The sequence below is a fragment of the Diceros bicornis genome, chromosome 7, assembly GCF_020826845.1.
Source record: "Diceros bicornis minor isolate mBicDic1 chromosome 7, mDicBic1.mat.cur, whole genome shotgun sequence".
Lineage (NCBI taxonomy): Eukaryota > Metazoa > Chordata > Mammalia > Perissodactyla > Rhinocerotidae > Diceros > Diceros bicornis.
In genome coordinates, this window is record NC_080746.1 from 49009026 (window position 1) to 49028253 (window position 19228).

Consider the following 19228-nt stretch of genomic DNA (forward strand, 5'->3'; position numbering starts at 1 on the left):
TGATATCCAAAAAGCAAAAATAAAAACTATACCTAAGAATTCAATTATTGTAAGAACTTTTATCATAACTTACATCATTATATCATATCATACATCTTTATAACTTAATAAAGCTTTTTGTAGATGAAGTACAGAACCATACTTACGTGTTGTAGCTGAATCAGGCTGGGATAATTTGAGAATTCCTGTTTTTAGCAGTTTTGAAAATAACTCATTTACATCCACCTGACTGAGATGATTATCAGGATATGCCTTAGGAAGGGCTCCTTTAAAAAAATAACACTCTTAAAATGAAAGTAGAACTTAAAGATGCAAATTATACTAAGGATTTTTCAAAGTTTTCTTCATGATGTCCTAGCAACAATAAATGTGACGAAATCTTGTTAAGAATGAGAGAATTATCTCAAAAGCTCCTAAAATGAACTTTTCATTTAGGGCAGCAAATCATCACCTCTTAAAAATATATTCTAGGACAAATACTGCAAACTAACACTGAAAACACTGATACTTTATAAGGACATATGTATTATCTAAAAAATCCAGTATTACATACTTTTGCCTAATTAAATCCATGCCAAAGAAAAGAAGAATACAGAAAGCAGAAAGCTTCATGCTCCTTCTGTGCAGTATAACACCACCTCTAGATCCAGCTTCCCACCTTCCTAATTTTCTATTCCTCATCTTCTAACCATATTGGGAAAAGCAGTTTTGTATAGATGAAGTAGAGTACCATCTCTTACCACAGATTTCTAGGAGAAATAACAACCAAAGCCGAAGTGGAAATACTCCTGCCCCCCGCTTCCCCCATGACTACCCAGGGGAACTAATGCAGGGAGATGAGCCATGTGGCTGAGTATACCTGCCCCTCTGACCTTTGCTGAATTACTGCCCTTGCAAAGTAGTTCAGGCTGTTGCTGAACAGGTGTTAGGCTTACTAAGCTTCAATAATTTGAATAAATGAGACAAGGGTAATAATCTCCTTAAGCTCATTGGTGGGGAATCAATCCAATTACATATATTGCTAAGCACTATTCTAATAATCACAACTCTTTAACTATAAAAACAATATTTTAATGTATTTGTATGTCACTATCATGCATCTTACTACACCTCTAGAAAAAGTTCTAAACCACTAAAAATTCCTTTTAATAACAGAAATTCAATTTGCATCCACAATACACATAATCCCTGCCCTTGATCATTGCATACTGTATACACTTAGCACAATGCCTTGAACACAGTAGCTAATTAATGTCTACTGAAATGAAATGTCTGAATACATGAATGACTAATCAACCTCAATAGTTAGTCAATTACAATAGCATTTCACACACTAATTTAACATTTACATTTCATTAAAATTACTCTTTGTATATCTCAGTCATAACTAGCTATTCACATGTGTGTCAGGCAGCCAGGTTTAGTTGTCATGAGAACGAACTATGAAACCAGACTCTTGGGATTCTAACTAGAAATGCGATTTTTTAGTTGTGTGACATGATCAAGTTGCTTTTCTATGCCTCAGTTTCCTTTACCTGTAAAAGGGTAATAATAACTGTCCCTACCTAAGGTTGTTATGACAATTTAATGAATTAATATTTGTAAGGCACTGAGGTGTTTGGCACTACACACAGTGTTTGTTAAAAAAAAAAAGTCAATAGATTCCGCTACACTATAAAGCTCTTAGAAGAAGGAACCTTATTAAATTCATCCTAGCACAATGGCTAGCATACAGCAAATGATCAGTATACTAGGAAAGGGATGTTTTTACTTTCAATTTAGAGAAGAAACCTTGAGAGAAGCTGAAGAGAATAATGAATACTTTTCACATCCCTTTAAGAATAAGTATAATTTAAAAAAGGAAGGCGTACGTAACATCTCATTCAATACCTCCAACCCAGGGAAATAAGATGTGATCTCCTGTGACACTGCTAGGCCCTGTATACATACACATACACCCCAAGGTTGTAAATGCGAAAAGAAAATTTGCAGTTTTTGTATATCATCTCACACCAAAAAGAAAATTTTGCGCACTATCTCACCAACCCCAATACAACAAATCCTCCACTCAACAAGAAAAACTGAGTTCTAAAGGATAATACAATAATATAGCACTTTACAAGTTACAAAGTACTTCTGCATACACAGTCGTCCGTTGGTATCCACGGGGGATTGGTTCCAGGACCCCAAGGATACCAAAATCCAAGGATGGCCAAGTGCCTTATATAAAATGGTGTAGTATTTGCATGTAACCTACACATACCCTCCTGTATACTTTAGATCATCTCTAGATTACTTATAATACCTAATACAATGTAAATGCTATGTAAATAGTTGTTATACTGTATTGATTAGAGAATAATAACAAGAAAAAAAGTCTTTACATGTTCAGTAGATACAACCACCATAGGCCTTTGATCTGAGGTTGGTTGAATCCATGGATACCAACCCAATAATACAGAGGACCAACTGGACTCTCATTAGATTTTCTTAAAAAAATTCCCAGGCAAATACTGACTTTTATCATATCCTGTCTACAGAGTCAGAAACTGAACCGCAGAGAGGATAATTGCTTACACCCTGCCCACCTACAGAGTAGCAGAGTGGAGCATCTAACCCTGGTCTTCTGATTTTAGATCCCAAATTCTTTCCTTCCTTTTTCATTACAGTGACAACAAAAAACATAAAAAAAAATATTAATTAATACTAATTGTCAATCTAGAAATTAAAAACAAAAAGTTTTCAAATTTATTGAATGAATTTCTTGTGATGACATAGTTTAAAAACCAATGCCTAAACTAAAGCTTGGCTAGGACTTCCCTAGTTACTACAGAAGTTTTGGAAAACTCCCTAAATTTGTAAATTGAATAGTGCCATGCTAGAGCATGTTTCTGAAGATGGCTGTTTTAATGATTCAGAAATAAAGCAAGTACCACTACAATTTGGTTGGGCTGGTTTCAATACATTAACTTTGCAGTTATTTTATAAATCACCATAATTTATATACTTGCCATTTATTCACACATTTAAACTGAAATTCATTTTTAAAGCCCTCATATCCAATATTGTTACAGCATCCATAACAATATTGTTATGCTTCACCCCTTAGTAACAATTACCTTTATCAGGAGACCTGGCTAGGGAATCACAGTTTTTCTCTACTTGTCTTTAACATGTTGTGTACAACTATTATTTGAGTGCCCATAAAGACATATGAATGAATCAACTTTATAAGGCGATGTTCCCAGTACTCAATGTTTATTGGATCATCGCACACACATACCACAAAACAAAAACTCAAAATATCAAATAATTGAGATTTCTGAGGTTTGTCATTTATTTCATTTTACCTCAACACAAATATCATATTCCTACCCTCTCTCCAGCTTCCACCCAACAGGTTTCCTTCCCTCTTTTTTCATGGTCTACAAGTCCTGGCTAACCACTTCTGGTTGTAAACAGGATCAGTGTGAATACACATCAACAATGTAAACAGACTCAAAAAGGGAACAAAATATCTAGCCCGATTAAATTTCTTTATATTGCATATGCCTTCTCAAAATTGTCATTTTCTAAAATCGACAAGGTAGCTATTCAACAAAACATCAATTATTTGTCTCTTGAAAAACACAAAGTTCAGGAAGTACATACCTGAAGGATTCTGAACAAATGCTCCATGATTCTGTGGATGAACTGGTAAAAATTGTTGTCCTTGGCCGAAAGCTACTGGCTGAGCAACACCAGTCAGAACCTTTAAGAGAAACCTTGGTTTTAAGAACATCTTTTCTATATTTTAAGTAAAACTTTAACATTCTAATCACATAAAAATATTCATAGATATCATAAGGTCTGGTTTCTATGATAATAAAGATTTACAAGTATAACTTGACTGGGTCACTTCACTTCTAGGCTTTCTACAACAAGGAACAGTAACACCTTCTCTTATCTGTTTCACAGAATTATAAGGCACTGAGAACAGATGTGATGCTTCTTTGAAGTTTAAGATACCACGCAAATATAAAGTAGCCAACAACTAGCTGTGTGACCTTACACAAATCACTTTACCTTGCAGGTGCTTTCCCTTATTTTACAAATAGAAGAACTGACATCCAAACACATGACTTGTACACAATCATAATGGCTAGTTAGGAGTAAAGCTGAAGCCAGAACTCCTGACCTGACTCCTTTGCACAGACGTCAAAAGTCTGGTTTAACCAGCTATCTGAACTCCTTTGTGATCATCCTGCTTGGCCATCATACTTTGGGTTACAAAGTAGATTCTAAAACACATCAAGGGAACGTTAAAAAATAAAAGTCATGAAACAAGTACTGTACGGGCATACAAATACTACATTCATAGTCCAGAGTGAGGTAGGACTTCTACATGTTGCTGCTATGTAAACAAACATCCATTTATAAGCCTGTTCAGTAGCCATATGAACTTTCAGTAGTATGTATACATAATAAAAACCCCACCAATTTTGTATAATATAGGAACAAGACTAAGTCCCATTCTAGAGTCTCTGTCAATAACATATCATTTTTTTTTTAAGAACATACAAGAGTAACTCTAGGTAGGCCAATTGTTTTTTTTAAACCATTGGATATGAATAGAAGATTGCTTTCTATAATGCTTATAATGTGCTTTTAAAATCTTTCCTCTTATTTTACATTTTCTTCCATGCAATGTTACTGGCATGAAATGAATCTGTCCTAGTAAGAAAGTATCAGCACCTGGAAAAAAAGTAAATTTAGCCCAGGAGAATTTCAGCAGGCAAGCAAAAGTAGTCATTAAATATCAACTGAATTAATCACAAATTGTAAGCACATTGCTTTAAAATTATTTCAATATGCATTTTAAAGTGTATGCAGAACGAGTGCAAAAGAATACCAACAGGTAACTATACATATTTAGGTGATATAATGAATATATTTGGGAGGCAAGTTCTAAGTTTGCTGTGTTAACACTAATATTAAACAATTGTATTTGACCAGAATGACTGGAAAGGTGGTAAAAAAATAGTAAGAGAGGGAAAAAAAAAGAATTATAGACTATAAAAGCATGGGCAATTTGATTTTCTTATTTGTTTAACTCAGGCTAAGGAAGTTCTTAATCAAAGAAAAGTCTAAAAAATTAGCTCTATGGTTACTTTAAAGCTTATCAGGGCTCAACAGTTCTACAATGTAGCAGAGGCCCATGAAACACACAATTGTGTAACATTTTACTAGCTTTGAAGCCAAAAACAAAAAAAACATAATGGGAGGCTATGCATGTGTGAAGGCAAGGAGTATATAGGAAATCTCTGTACCTCACAGCTCAATTTTGCTATAAACCTAAAACGACTCAAATAGTCTATTAAAAACAAAAACTGTGTGTGTGTCACAGAGAGAAAGAGATTGAGAATGAGAGATTTCTCTAGATCCTGGAAGAGCTAAGATCAATTCTGGATTTAAATTGAAAATTTCAGCCCCAGAAGACTCTCATCCCACTTCCCTACCATGGGGAGTTTTTAGAGTACATTAAAAACGTTCCAATCTATAGAATAAACTATCTCCTGAAAACCTTCCTCAAGCCCTAGAAACATTAAAAATGGTTTGTATCTGCATACAACATAATTTTAGAGGAACTACAACAGACTTACCTGTTGAGATGCCTGAATATTTCCTACTGTTATTGGAGCAGGTAAATTGCCAAAGTTTCCAAACTGAGAACTCTGAAGATTCTTTTCATCAAAGTAGTGTCCAGAAGCTCTGTTAAGGGGATTCGAGAAATTCTGGTTTCCAGGGCCATGTGGTCCATTAAAATTTGGTCCTTGAGGTGAATCAAATATTTGTTCATGTCTTTGGAACTGTAGTCCTTGGGATGGGGCATTAAAACCACTGCCAGGTGGATCATTGTATGGACCAGTTTGATTGAAAGATACTGATTCAAGCCTTTGTGAAGGATGATTGTCAAACCGTGTGCCTTGAAGACCAAGCGGAATATCAAACCTTGATGCTTGCTGGTGTTGTGGACCATCAAATCTTTGAGGTACACCATCAAATCTTGGTTGAACCTGCTGTCCAGGTGGTCCATCAAATCTCTGTGGGCCTGGCTGACCAGTTCTTTCAAATCTAGGACCTGGCTGACCATGTAATCCATCAAATCTTGGCAAGAGTGATGGCTGACCTGGCTGCCCATCAAACCTTAAAGCATGACAACCTTCAAATCTTGGACCACCTTGACCCAGAGGTCCTTCAATTCTCAAGCCACCTCCTGGTACAGAAGGACCCTCAAACCTCATTCCACCTCCTTGTTGGACTAAAGGTCCTTCAAACCTGATCCCAACCCCTGGTTGACCATGTGGACCCTCAAACCTAAGATTCCCACCAAGTTGATTATGTTGCCCTTCGAACCTCAGACCAGCTACTGACTGACCATGGGGGCCCTCAAACCTAATTCCAACTCCTTGTTGTAGCAAAGGGCCCTCAAATCTGATCCCACCTGCTGGCTGACCATGAGGTCCATCAAACCTAATTGGAACTCCTGATGGGCCATGACCCCCCTCAAATCTAAGTCCACCTACAGGCTGACCTCGAGGATTATCAAACCTAAGTCCACCCACAGGCTGACCATGAGGTCCCTCAAACCTTAGACCACCCACAGGTTGACCCCGATGTCCCTCAAACCTGAGACCACCCACAGGCTGGCCCCCTGGTCCTTCAAATCGCAAACCACCTGCAGATCCGTCAAACCTCAAACCAGGGGAACCTTCAAACCGAAAACCACCTCCTCCTGCTTGACCAATTGGCCCCTCAAACCGCAGAGGTGTCCCTACTGGTCCTGGAGGACCTTCAAATCTCAAAGGACACCCACCTCCTAGCTGACCTTGTGGTCCTTCAAATCTCAAAGGGCCACCTCCCCCCATTTGTCCTGGTGACCCATCAAACCGAAGAGAACCTGGTGTAGGAGGTCCATCAATTCTAGGGCTTAATTTATTAGGTCCTTCAAAAATCATCTTGGTTGGGCCATCTCTCGTTACTGATGGCCTACCAGGTCCATCAAATAATGGTCTGTCTTCAGCTAAAGCTGTAAGTCGCTGATTTGTATCGAGGCCGGCGAATCTCGACGCTGGGCTATCTACAAATGGTTTATCTGAATCTTCATACCTAGGTCGCTTAAGTGGAAAACGATCATTGAATGGCGATCTCTGCTCTTCTCGTACACCTTTTAAAAAGAAAAAAAATTTATTTTCCCTGAATCTGAATTTATATCAAATTATCTTAAAATCGTCTTTCTACATTCATGTAAATGTATATTCAAAAATATCTATAACTATCTCACTTTATTAGAGGAGAGGGAAGAGACAGCATCAAATAGCAGGTAAGAGGATGCCCTCTAGAGTCAGAAACACCTGGGTAAAAAAAAATCCCCATTCTGTCAACTTACTAATTATTTGACTTTGAGAGCAAGTTATTGAACCTCTCTGGTCTCGTTTCCTACCTGTCAAATGGGGATAATATATATTTCATTGGGTTGTTATTAGGATTAAATCAGATTACATACATAAAGAACCTAGTAAAGTACCTGACACACAGTTGGCCTTATAAATATTAGCTCCCTTCCCTTCCCTTTGAGGGGAAAAACAAACAAACAAAGAAAAAAGAGTAGTCTGAACAGTCACAAAAATCCTTCCCCACTTAGCTTGTTCATTTTTCCCTTCACTGCTGTGTGATTCAATAGGCATAATCTGATTTAACTTTTTCTACCTTTAGCAGAGACTTGCTCGTCATGTCTTCTCCGGCCCTCATGGGGTGCAAGATTCTCAGCATAAGTACGACTCCCAGATATAGGAGAAAGACGTCTTGCTCTTTCACTAAATTGTTCTTTTCTGTCAAACTGTGCTCCACTATTCCTACTTGCATGTTTACTTTTGGATGGCTCACATTCTATTCCAGACAACAAGGCATCAGTCAAAGGGTAGTCAAAAATATCAGGATCTAAGAGATCAAGTCTTGGAAATGAATGCTGAACCTGTGTCCTTTTCAGTTTTGCTTTATGTTCATAGTAGGTTAATTCAGCATCAGATAAGAGAGGTTTCTTTTTTAATCCACCTTTATTTTCTTCTGTAGGACTATCCCGTACATTGCATCTATGTTTACCTTCTTGATACTGAAATAGCTGTCGAATTTGATGCACAACAACAAGGAACTCATCCTGTGTGATTTCACCAGATGCTAAACGTTCACTCGTCTGCATAGGGGTGATAAAAGGAAATCAAGTATTTTAAATATATAAAGTACTTATCAAAAAACTTAAACAAAGGCGAATAATGACCACATGGGATCACAGTAACTACCTTTTGAAGTAATTCTCTTTTGCTTGCAAGAGTTAACTCTTTAGGAATCTGAAGATTGGCATCTACACTTAATCGATGCTGCTGCTTTGGGGCTCGAGGAGACAAGATTCCTTTAGTGCTTGACCAGCTCTCCCTATGCCTTAGATGAGGAGATTTACTATGTTCATCACCCGGTTGTAAGCTGAAACCACAAAAGCAGTACATTATTTCTTAAAAATTTTTTTAAATATTCAGGACCATATTTAAGGATCCTTTTCAAAGGATCTGGTTAAAATGAATATATGTAACCATAAAAGTTAATTAAATGATTAAGAGCACAAGATATGAAGTCAGAAAAATCAGATATTAATTCTGATCCTTGCATTTCCTAGATATGTAGCCTTAGGTAGATTAGTTAACCTTTCTAAACTTCAATTTTCTTATCTGTAAATAGGAATAATAATAGTATTTAACCCATAGGGTTGTAAGAATTAAATGGAAAAACAAAGCACTAATTATAGCACCTGCTAAACATTATCCAATTTTTAAATTAACACTGTATTTTAAAATGTACATATTGTTCTACTTGATTAAAAATCCTACCTTTTATTTTCTTCCCAACCAGATTTCCATCTTTTGGTAGACTTGGAACTTTGCCAATTTTCTATATTCTCCTTTGGTTCAGTGCCTGACTTGGTAGAATGCTGATTTGCAGTCTCTTGTGGTCGTTCCTCTTCAGTCTTTTTTATTCGCCTTGGATCTCGAACATCCTGTTTAGTACTTCTCTTGGCATTTCTTTCTTCCCTGGAAGGTGGTGTAAACTCCTCCATATGTGACTGCTTAACTCCTGATTGGCGAATCTTTCCAGCTTTGGGTGTCAAGGTTGGAGACATACTCCTTTGCCTTCGTTTGGGTGACCGCCTATCTCTTCTCTTTGGAGAATGTATAATTGGTGACCGTGACTTGGGTGATCGAGATCTTGATCGCTTTCTAGTACTTGATCTCCCGGGTTTTGTCCCCTGTTTTTCCGATTCTTCCATTATTGTATCCTGTTTTTGTACAATGCCATTTATGATTTTATTTCTACTTCCAACCAGTCTGTGTTCAGATGATTTCATGTGCTCATCTTTATCCTTTTTTTCTGCAGTTTTTCTCTTCTCTTTTACATCATCATCTTTGCTATCAGTTTTATCCTGAAGATGTTTTTTTAATCTTGGATCTCTCTTGCTCATCTCAGAGACCCTTGCACTTTCAGATTCCTGATTTTTCAAGTCTTTTGTGTGGGATAATTTGTTTTTCAAAGGTGATGGTGATTTAGATTTAGATTTAGATTTAGAATCTAATTGGTCAAGTTCTTTCTTGGTTATTTTTTCACCTGATTTACTTTTTTCTTGCTTGGATGAGTTTAGTTTTTCAGAAGGTATGGGTTTACTTGTCTTAATATCAGATTGGTTCAATGTGTTCATTAGGAATTCTTTCCTGTGACTCTGATCTTTTCCATGAGAAGAATGTTGACTCATCCTATTAAGACGGGGATCCCTGTTAGTTCCTTTCAAATCCTGAATTTGTAAGGATGGACCTGGACGGCTTTTCTCAGGTTGCACAGGAACCTGATGGGGAGCTTTAACTGCCATTGGGGGAATTTGTGAAACATGTAATTTGGACGGTGCAGATCCAGCACCTAAGTTGGAAGTCTCCTGCTGAACACTAAGAGAAACTGCCTGAAATACAAAACACATGTTCATATTAATACTGTAAAACATGCAGATTATTTGTCAGGAAATTGAAAATTAAAGAATATATTGCTTTATTCAATAAATTCATTTATTCAATACTGTATTAACATTGTCTATTTCTAGTGTTTAAGTGGAGATTAAAATGAAAAGAAAAGAAAGCTCATGTACTTATGTGGCCTGTTATTTCTTACTAGTCCTTTACTTTGGGGTTTTATAATATAATCTCTATGTAGAACGAAAAAAAGAATCCTCCCTCTTCCTAATTATTCAGGATTCTGAGCCAGACTGCTACTAAAAAACTGCTAAATCAATCACTGCACTCCAGCTACACAAGAGTCAAAGAGTCATTCCAGCTAAATCTTATGTCATAAAACTGAGCTCCTCCCAAAGCGGCACTGATAGTGATAGAGATATAAAATTCTACCTTCCTGTACCTCCTCATTCTCAAATGAGTCCAAGTGCTAAGTAAAATAACTTAGTATAAGGTCATTCATGCATAGAAATATATAATCTTCCTGGCCTCTTTAATCTTATGATGGCTTTTCTTCTGCAGGCTTCTAGGAACCTGATTTCTGCTCAGAAAGCATAAGCTCATAAAACATTAAAGACTATGCAAAAACATTTGCCACAACACACCTACCACCTTGGGATTGATATTCAAGTCCACATGATATAACTGTTAAAAAAACTAAGGTGCTATTTTTATAAGATAGCAATCTAATAGAAAAGTACTTGAAAGAAAACAGTGTACAGTTGCTATTCAAGTGAGTTTTACAATAAGTATATAAAATTTTGGTCTAATAAATACATCATAATTTGCAAAAATAAGTGGAAAAAGAATACACTATTAATAAGAGTAACATGTTAATACAATTCAAATACAAAATAATTACTTCTCTATCAAAAGACAGGTTTAAAATATTTAAAATGCCAAATCTCCTCTACTTACCAGTTGTGCCTTAGCTTGCTCTAACTCAAGCTCCAGCTTTTTCTGCTGAAGTTCTAACAACTGTTTTTGTTTTGCCAGTAACTGCTGCCTTATTAGTTGTTCTTGGGTAAGATTCTTTTGTATATCAGGAACAATTGGAGGAGTGGAGATGCTAGGGGAACTGACCACTGTGCCAGGTGTTGAAGGCTCTTCGGGCTATAAGAAAAAGTAATTCATTAAAATATATATCACAGCTAAAAAAGAACCTAAGGAGGAACTAAAAAATTATCAGCTTATCTCTTAGTAAATAAAATCCATAATCTTAAATGGCCAATCATGTTTAAAAGCACACAGAAAACTTTTCAGGAATTTAAAAACCAAGATAAGTATAAACAAGGAAAATATATTTTAAATGCACTGTGAACCTGAGGTGGGGAAAAAAATCTTTTTTAAACTAAACTGATTCCATACAGGGTCTTCTTGGTATTTCTCTCTGGCAAGAAATGTTAGAGAAGTCAAAATTTGATAGTTAGAAATATTAGTTATATACCATTCGTATTAAAACTTACCGATTTATTTAAAAATTTAGGATTCACATGGATGCTAGATGTATTCACATTAGGGGGTAGAGGTTTAATAGGCCAAGCAGGATCTAATGAATTGACTCTGACATCCAGGGCATAAAGTTTCTTCAAAGGGAATATTTCATCCCATGTGGAACGTAATTTAAATAAACTTTTTCTAGTATTTTCATCCACCTAGAACAACAGAACAATTCTATGGCTTGTTAAGTTACTATGAATGTTTTGTATTATTAATTATAAGCTACATAAATCTCTTTCTACTTCACATATAGCACACATACTGCTCATTCATAAACATAAACAACAGTAACAATTTATTAAAGGTATATTTGGTTTGCAAATAAAGTTAATAAATTTCTCCCTCAAAAAAATTAGAAAAATTAAAGTTATTATCACCTAGCCTACAGGAAAGCAAACAACTAGGCAAGTCTTTGTATTTTTAAAAATACAAAATGTTTCCAAGTTTTAGGGCTTGATATAGTATTCCTAATGTTACTCTCACTCTGGACAAAAATATAAAACTAGAATATAGTTTACCTGATGGCTTGAATTTTCAAAATTAACATGGTAGTACAAAGTTAAAATTAAGACAAAACTATCTCACTAACCAACCTTCTGCAATACAATATGGTTGGTACCTATGAACAAGCTACTTGTGTGGAAGGTACCTTAATAATCGAAGCCCACAAAATCTTACCCACTGATGGTCTTTAGTTTAAATAATTTATCTGCTCAAGCTTGTGACAGGCATGATATCAACAATATTTTTAAAATTAGCCATCAGAGAAAGCTAGTACTTGGGAAAACTGAATTAGACTTTTAACTCTAGTATAATAAAGCCTTGACTTTATTCGAGTCTTTAGATAATAATTATATTTACTACAAGGTCAGTTCCATCAACTGTAGTGTTAAGGCCCTGTTAGACTCAGCAAAAGTATTCTACCAAACACCCAACTGAATTTGAACATACTGAAATGGTAACCAAGAGGCTGGTTTAGCTCCCCAACTTCTATAACACAAAGTTGGCTTCTCCTTAGACTACAGTCTCAGGTAAGCAGTATTTAGCAAAGGTCTACAATACACTATTAACAAGCTCCTTAATACAATCTGAAATACAGCTTTCCAAATTTCATCTGCATATACTTACTTAGCACTATTTCTTTTCTCCAAGAACTTAGAAGAAAAAAAATTACTCAAGTAGCAACTACACATTTTCTCTTTAATAAACCAGTAAAATCTGATACTGAATAGTTCTTTCAAAATAATCCCAATTCTCCAAGTCTGACAACTATAAGATTTCTCCAGACACAACAGGTGCATCTACTAAAATATAAAAACTACCACCAATTTTTCATGTTAGGAAATAATCTTTAAACCTAAATATCTTATAAATGCCCTTAATGCTTAGTATGAAAGATACAGCCTGATGGGAAGAGAATTACTTCAGAAAAACCCCTTGTCTTCTTCAACATAATACCATACTAACCAAACTACCAGATACAATGTTATGGAAGGAATTTACAATCTCTAGGTATGGAAACTAACAAGCCTTTCTTCTAAACATTGGGGGGAGGGGGTGTTCTAAAATAACCTAAAGCAATTAACTGGTCCACCATTCACACATACCTAGAACATTCACATAAACCATACTTGAACAAAGTAACAAAAAAGGACACGTTTCCAGGAAAAAAAAAAAAATCACATAAGTTTCACATATCAATCACAAGTTGAGACACACTAGAGGATTATACTTTTGTCCAGATAGGAATAATCAACAGCCTAACACCATTCTGAAGTACTCTTGATAGCTTCATGTCTTTTTGCCCAAATTCTACAGATGAACAGATCTTCAATCAAATGAACAAACTCAACTAAAAAAACACACACAAATAATTCTAAAAGCAAATCCACCTATTCTTGAATGGATAATGTAAAACCTCTAGCATCTGCTTTAAAAATTTAACATAAAACACTAACTTTAGCATGGTACTTGATAAATATCCAAGAAAATAAAACATTTCACCACCCAAGAAAACCCAACACCAAGGCAAATATTTATTTAATCAGGAACATTTTCTAAAAATTCAAATGTTTCTAAATGTATATATACCTTTTCAAACACACAAATAAATGTTGCAACTAGATTTTTAGTAAAGGCAGTGAGATACTCTCTTCCAACGTTTTTCACGATAGAATCCATAAGGTACATGACAGGAAGCTTCTCTGAGGAAGGAGCCTGAAGCAATAAAAAGAAACTGAGAAGTTTAGTATAACGAATTGCCACCAAAGAATTATTTCTTAAAGTGAGTTTTTAAACCTACAATACAGACCTCTCTTTTTGTTGATATTAAATACTTTTGAATAGCAACCTTTATGAAACTTAAGTGTTCAATCAAGTTCTCGTCTCTTACAATGATCTTTAGTTGAGCATACAAAATAAGCTCAGAATTACCAGGTAGAAAAACCGTAATCTCTAGTACACTCATTTAGCACACAATGGAATTTCAGGTTTATATGGTAAAGACCTGTGTTTTAAGTGACCAAAAAGGTGGGGGGATTATTTTCTGTTATCCAAGTGTAAACTTTGTGACCCACATCAATTTATAATGGTGTACCTAGACTCAACGAGGTCAAGTTTTCAGACTTCTGGCAGAAACCCTAATTTCCATAGGCATATTTTATATGTTAGTCTATGAATCTTTTGTTACCTGTAAAATCATTAGGATTCCTTCTCTATAATCCAATGAACAAAGAAATTAAGTACACTTCACATACGAAGTTAATGGCAAAAAAACACTTTTAAACTTGCACATGAACACACAAGGTGCAAGTTGTTACTGATACAAGAAAAACTGGATGGAGCAGCCGCTGAGTCATGTAAATCAGGTTGAGCTCGACTCTGGAAAGCAGGATTTGTCCTGAAGATTTTCTTCACAGCATGGACTCTCCGTCGTAATATTTTCCCTCTGACATGCACAAACCAGAGGTGCTAAATTTGTGCAGAGCCAGTGTGGTGACGCTGATACAGGTGGCCCTTTCCAAAGCAAAGCAATGTTGCCCCAGTTCAACCACAACGCCTACCCATCACTGGCTTTCAGAAGGCACAGCAAGTTTCCAGAAAGCATCAGCAGGTTCACAGACTTGTTGAGGAGCATTAAGACACACCATATAAACTAAGTGTTAACTCTGACTCCACAGGGGCACCCATGATTTAAACAAACAAACCAAAAAAAAAAAAAATCATCCCCATTTACCCATCCCATGTGTATAGGAATCTTAACCCTGAACAACACTTACCCATAGCTACCTGTAGCTAGGGTAGGCTCACTGTTCCGCAGTACACAATGCCATCATATTTCACAAAACCAATTGCCCATACAAGTGTGTGGAAGTGCTCTTGCTTCTGATAACACCTTTACAACCAAAGTTGGCTAAAGAAACCTTTGAATAACTTTGTATGAAAAATTTCTTTCACGGTTCTATCTAATAAAAGGGGTCACAAGGCCACTGCATGTGGGTAAACTATTAAGTACCAACATGTCAAATGCTTTATTGCTGTGTCTTCATCTTACCATGTCATGTTTTACACCATTTTAGTCATTGTTGTACTTATTAAGATAAACACGCTCTCTTTAAAACCAAAAGCTGTTCAGCAGGCTAATTTTTTATTGTAGAAGTGAATCCTTATATGTAATATTTTTTCACTACTACTGCCTCATGGGAGGAGTCAAATTAGGTGTGAATCCTTACGTTTAGTAATGCTGAGATGCCAGAGAATAAGGACACAAACATTCACCTCCAAAAGCACAAAACCAAGCCAGTTTGCTACCAAATGACAGAAAATCCCTCCCCTCACCCTCAACCCCAACCCCGATTATTTCCCCAAAGTGACTTTTACATATTTTCCTCAATCTGGCTTTACAAAAATAACTAGGAAACGTGTGCCAAAAAAATTTCAGCGGTCTTTTATCAGCAAATAGTCCATCTATTTTCACCACTCTGTGCAGCCGTACACAAACACAAGTTTTAACGTGGTCACTATATTCAGCACTTAGTTTTCACTTCTTAAAGGTCTTCTGGATCCATTAAAAACTAGCAAGGAAACTGTTCCTTGAGTGACAACCTGAGCTGCTAAATATTAGGCTCTGTGGAATATTAGTAATCCCCAAAATACTAGATAATCAGATTTTAAAAATCAATGTTATTTTTTTTTAAACGCAAGTGCAGTTTTGTTTCTTAAAAAAGGCATTCAATGTCAAGTTAAGCCTTCAACAAGGCAAAAACTAAGTTCTCGTGTCCAACATGTTTGTGGTATCAATAAAAAGGATGTTGAGTATGAGGAATGCTTCCTTTTTAAATCTCATACTTTAAAAAGAGAACAATAACTGTTTCAGACAGACATTCACAGGAAAAGATGAATGAAGACTTGCATTTTGGCTGTCAGACGAGCATGACAAACTTGTTGGGCCCTTAAAAAAAAAAAACCTTACTTTTTGTCCTCTTTAAATTAAGGTATGAAAGGACCACCTGAAACCGTGTATCTTGTGAACAGATTTACCCAAAAGAGTGGATGGAACCTAAAGAAGAATGAACCCAAGTCACTTAAAGACTTTTGTTTAAAACACACAACCACGTAGATAAAAATAAGTCTTGGAAACAGATTCTACACCTTACAAAGGTAAATAAAAAAGACAAATACATATTTTATATGTTTTATTCACAAATTTTATAATACCAGTCACACATTTCAAAACCATTTATTAGAGTCAGACCACTCAGTTTTACACTAGACAGAAACCGCCTCTAAACAATATATTGGTGGTTGTTGTTCAAGTGGCCTTTTAAAAGGGGTTCACTCTGCTAAAAGGAGGCTCATCCTGATAATTTCAATCACTAACACTAGAAAAAACTAAACCATAAGTACAAGCTTGAAAAATAACTTAAAACGTAGTACTGGGAAACTATTAAAACTCATTATGATAACTAAGTTTAACAGTAACTTTACTTAAATGACATATCGCTCCCACATAAATCCACAGAAGAGGAGGACTACAGGGAAATATAGGGTGGCAGAGGACCACTTCTGTCAAGGGGTGAAGAAAAGCACGTCTTCACTACCAGGGAAGGGAGGAAATAAAGAGAAAAGGAAGAGGAGGAGGGACTGAACTTTTCAAAAAAAAACTACAAGTACTTGTTACCCAGTGGGCCAGTTCTCCACCTACAGGTTGGATAAGATCTCCTCCCCCACCCGAACCCCACCCTCAACCCCAATTTCCCGCATTTGGGGGCAAATTAAACCCTCCGATAGGAGAAGTAAAGTTCTATCTAGCCGCCCCCACCCCAAAATGGGGCTGACGGGTGTGAGCAGCTGCCTGGCTGGCAGGGAATGGATTCTCCTCTCTTCCCTTTCGCATCATGTGCTTTTCAGGCGCCATGTTGGGCTCCTAACAGGCGGCTGCTCCACTCGGGACCAATTCCCTACTCCCACCCACCAACAGCTCGCTCCCAGGTCCCCCTTCACCTCCTTCCAACCCACAGAGCACAATGACTCAAAGGGGACTGGGGGGGAAACGGGAGAAGAACCACTCCCCACCTTCCCAAGGGATTAAAATGGTTTTAACTCTCACTCCCCCACACCACAAACTGCCTTTAAGTCTCCCCCTCCCCAAAGGGCTCTAGTCAAAGCGTGTGTGTCGGGATATACAATGCGGTGGCCTAAATAGGAGTCGTGAGCGGAAGTGGGACCCCACCCTTTATCCTCCCCACTCCCTCCCCCCAAGAGAGGCCCACGCTCGAAGCCTGGGCCAAAGACCGAGCCTGAGTTGGAGGGGGAGGATTGGAGAGGAGGAACACTGTCCCCCCCTTTGGATGGAAGCGAGACCTGGGATGAGGCTGACCCTAAAATGAGGGAGTATTAGAAGAATAGGAGGCTGCGGGGTGTATAAAAACCTTGGCGGTTTGGGCCTCGATGAGAGAGACGATCTCCTTGGCGAAGGGCAGGTTCTCCTCGGCTAGAATGGTCAGCATATTGATGTGCGGTTTGCTATTGAAGGTCAGGTCTTCGAGTGATGACTGATAATCCCGACAGGCGTCCTCCCGGGCCCCCGCAGTACCGGCCTCGGCCGGCGTCTGCTCTGACATTGCGCCGCGGCCCCCCTCCGAGGTCCGCCGCAGCTGAAGCTGAAGCCGCTCTCGATACCCCGCCTCCCTTCCGACTCCTCTTCCTCTCCCAGCTCTCTCGCGGCTCCGGCTTCACCACATGCTGACCGCGGAGGGGGGTTGGGGGACGACACAGGGGGAACCTCGGGTATGAAACGCCGCCGTCTCACGGGTGATCTCCGTCGACTTCCAGCCGCCACAGAAGCTTCTTTCTCCACTGACACAAAATGGCGGCGGCAGTGGCGGCTCCAGCTCCGAAAATGTCTGTGTTCCCAACCGCTGCGTCGTGCGAAATGAGTTAGGGGAGGGGAAATGTGCGGTAAAGGGGCGGGGCCGTTGATATAACCAGGCGTGATTGGCTCGCCGGGCAACGTCACAAGCCCCGCCCCCGGCCCTTCCGCAGGGCGTCCTAGCACCGCCTTCTTCTCGGAGCCCTCCCCGGGCTTTCGCAACACCTACTGCTCAGAGGTGTGCTGGAAAAGACGGCCCCTCTCATTGGCCGATTCATAAGGGACTGTTCGGTCATTTGTTACCATAACAACCCATTCAGGGAGGCCAATAGACCTGGGGGAGGCTGTTCCCGAGGCCCAACCCAACCAGTTTAAGGCGACAGCGCTGTCTTCCCCTCTTCGTCCCTCCTTCTGCAGTCTCCCAGCCACTGAGCGGCTCCGTCAATCATTCCTCATCCCGCCTGCCCCGGCGGCCGCGGCCGGGGTGGGGGCAAGGGGAAGCTTTCGGCCCGCCCCACCCGCCCTGCCGCTCGCGTCTCAGGTGCTCCCGAGAGCCTGGGCGGGTCCAGCCGCCTGGCCCACTGTCCCTCCCGGAACTAAGACCGAGAGGGAGGCGCCGACTTTATCCGGAACCTCGGGAAGAGTCGCTGGAGCGTCAACTCCAGCAAGCTGCTTCCCACGGCCACAAGCAAAAACACCTAAGCTGGCTTTCTTGTGTTGAATCCTCAGGAAAATGCCTTTATTTACAGGTTGTGTTTGAAAGGCTTTTTCCTAGGGATTTGGGGAACTTTGGGGAGCCCACTCAGATCTCTAGGAAGTGTTTCTCACAACAGCCACATCCAGCCCCGAGCCTGATAGCTCCTCTCAATCGTCTGCATTTCGAAACAGCCTTAGAATACGCTATTTGGGGCACCAAAGGAAAAACTATATATTTTACTTGTAAGGATGTTTTCCCAGGCTTCTAAAATAACATCCTGTTTGGAGGCTGGAAATGATGCTCTCAAAACACAAAGCGTCGAAATAGTTCTCCGTGGAGTTGCAGCATGCCACAATAAACTAGAAGAGTATTTTTTCGTTGAGTAAAGATAGTAAACTAAATGTAGGCTAAAAAAAATTAGGTGTTAGTTACGTAAAGTTTGCCTCGCCATTGTCCTCCTTAGGCTACTAGGCTCTTTGTCGTAACCCAGAAGAAACCGCTCTTAAATAAATGAATTCCTTTATTTGTCCCATATAAAGTAACATTTTCATTTCATTTCTTTTGTTTTTGGGTTTT

At 38.4% G+C, this 19228-nt stretch overlaps 1 protein-coding gene across 4 annotated transcripts in view; it reads right to left on the reverse strand.

Annotated features, from left to right (window-relative positions):
* The window catches only part of PCF11 (PCF11 cleavage and polyadenylation factor subunit), a 24413-nt gene extending 6400 nt beyond the window's left edge, over window positions 1-18013 (reverse strand). For 2 of the 4 annotated variants that reach the window (XM_058545503.1, XM_058545501.1), the window contains exons 1-10: window positions 17516-18013; window positions 13677-13802; window positions 11552-11740; window positions 11004-11198; window positions 8922-10039; window positions 8340-8520; window positions 8143-8233; window positions 5643-7207; window positions 3652-3751; window positions 147-266 (exon numbers count right to left, since the gene is read on the reverse strand). In XM_058545503.1, coding sequence (XP_058401486.1) covers window positions 147-266; window positions 3652-3751; window positions 5643-7207; window positions 8143-8233; window positions 8340-8520; window positions 8922-10039; window positions 11004-11198; window positions 11552-11740; window positions 13677-13802; window positions 17516-17707 — 3877 coding nt within the window. In that variant the 5' untranslated portion in view covers window positions 17708-18013. Of the gene's footprint in view, window positions 1-146; window positions 267-3651; window positions 3752-5642; window positions 7208-7749; window positions 8234-8339; window positions 8521-8921; window positions 10040-11003; window positions 11199-11551; window positions 11741-13676; window positions 13803-17515 lie in introns of all 4 variants that reach the window. The other 2 variants (XM_058545500.1, XM_058545499.1) reach the window with 1 other exon arrangement.
* Window positions 18014-19228: the final 1215 nt, after the last annotated feature.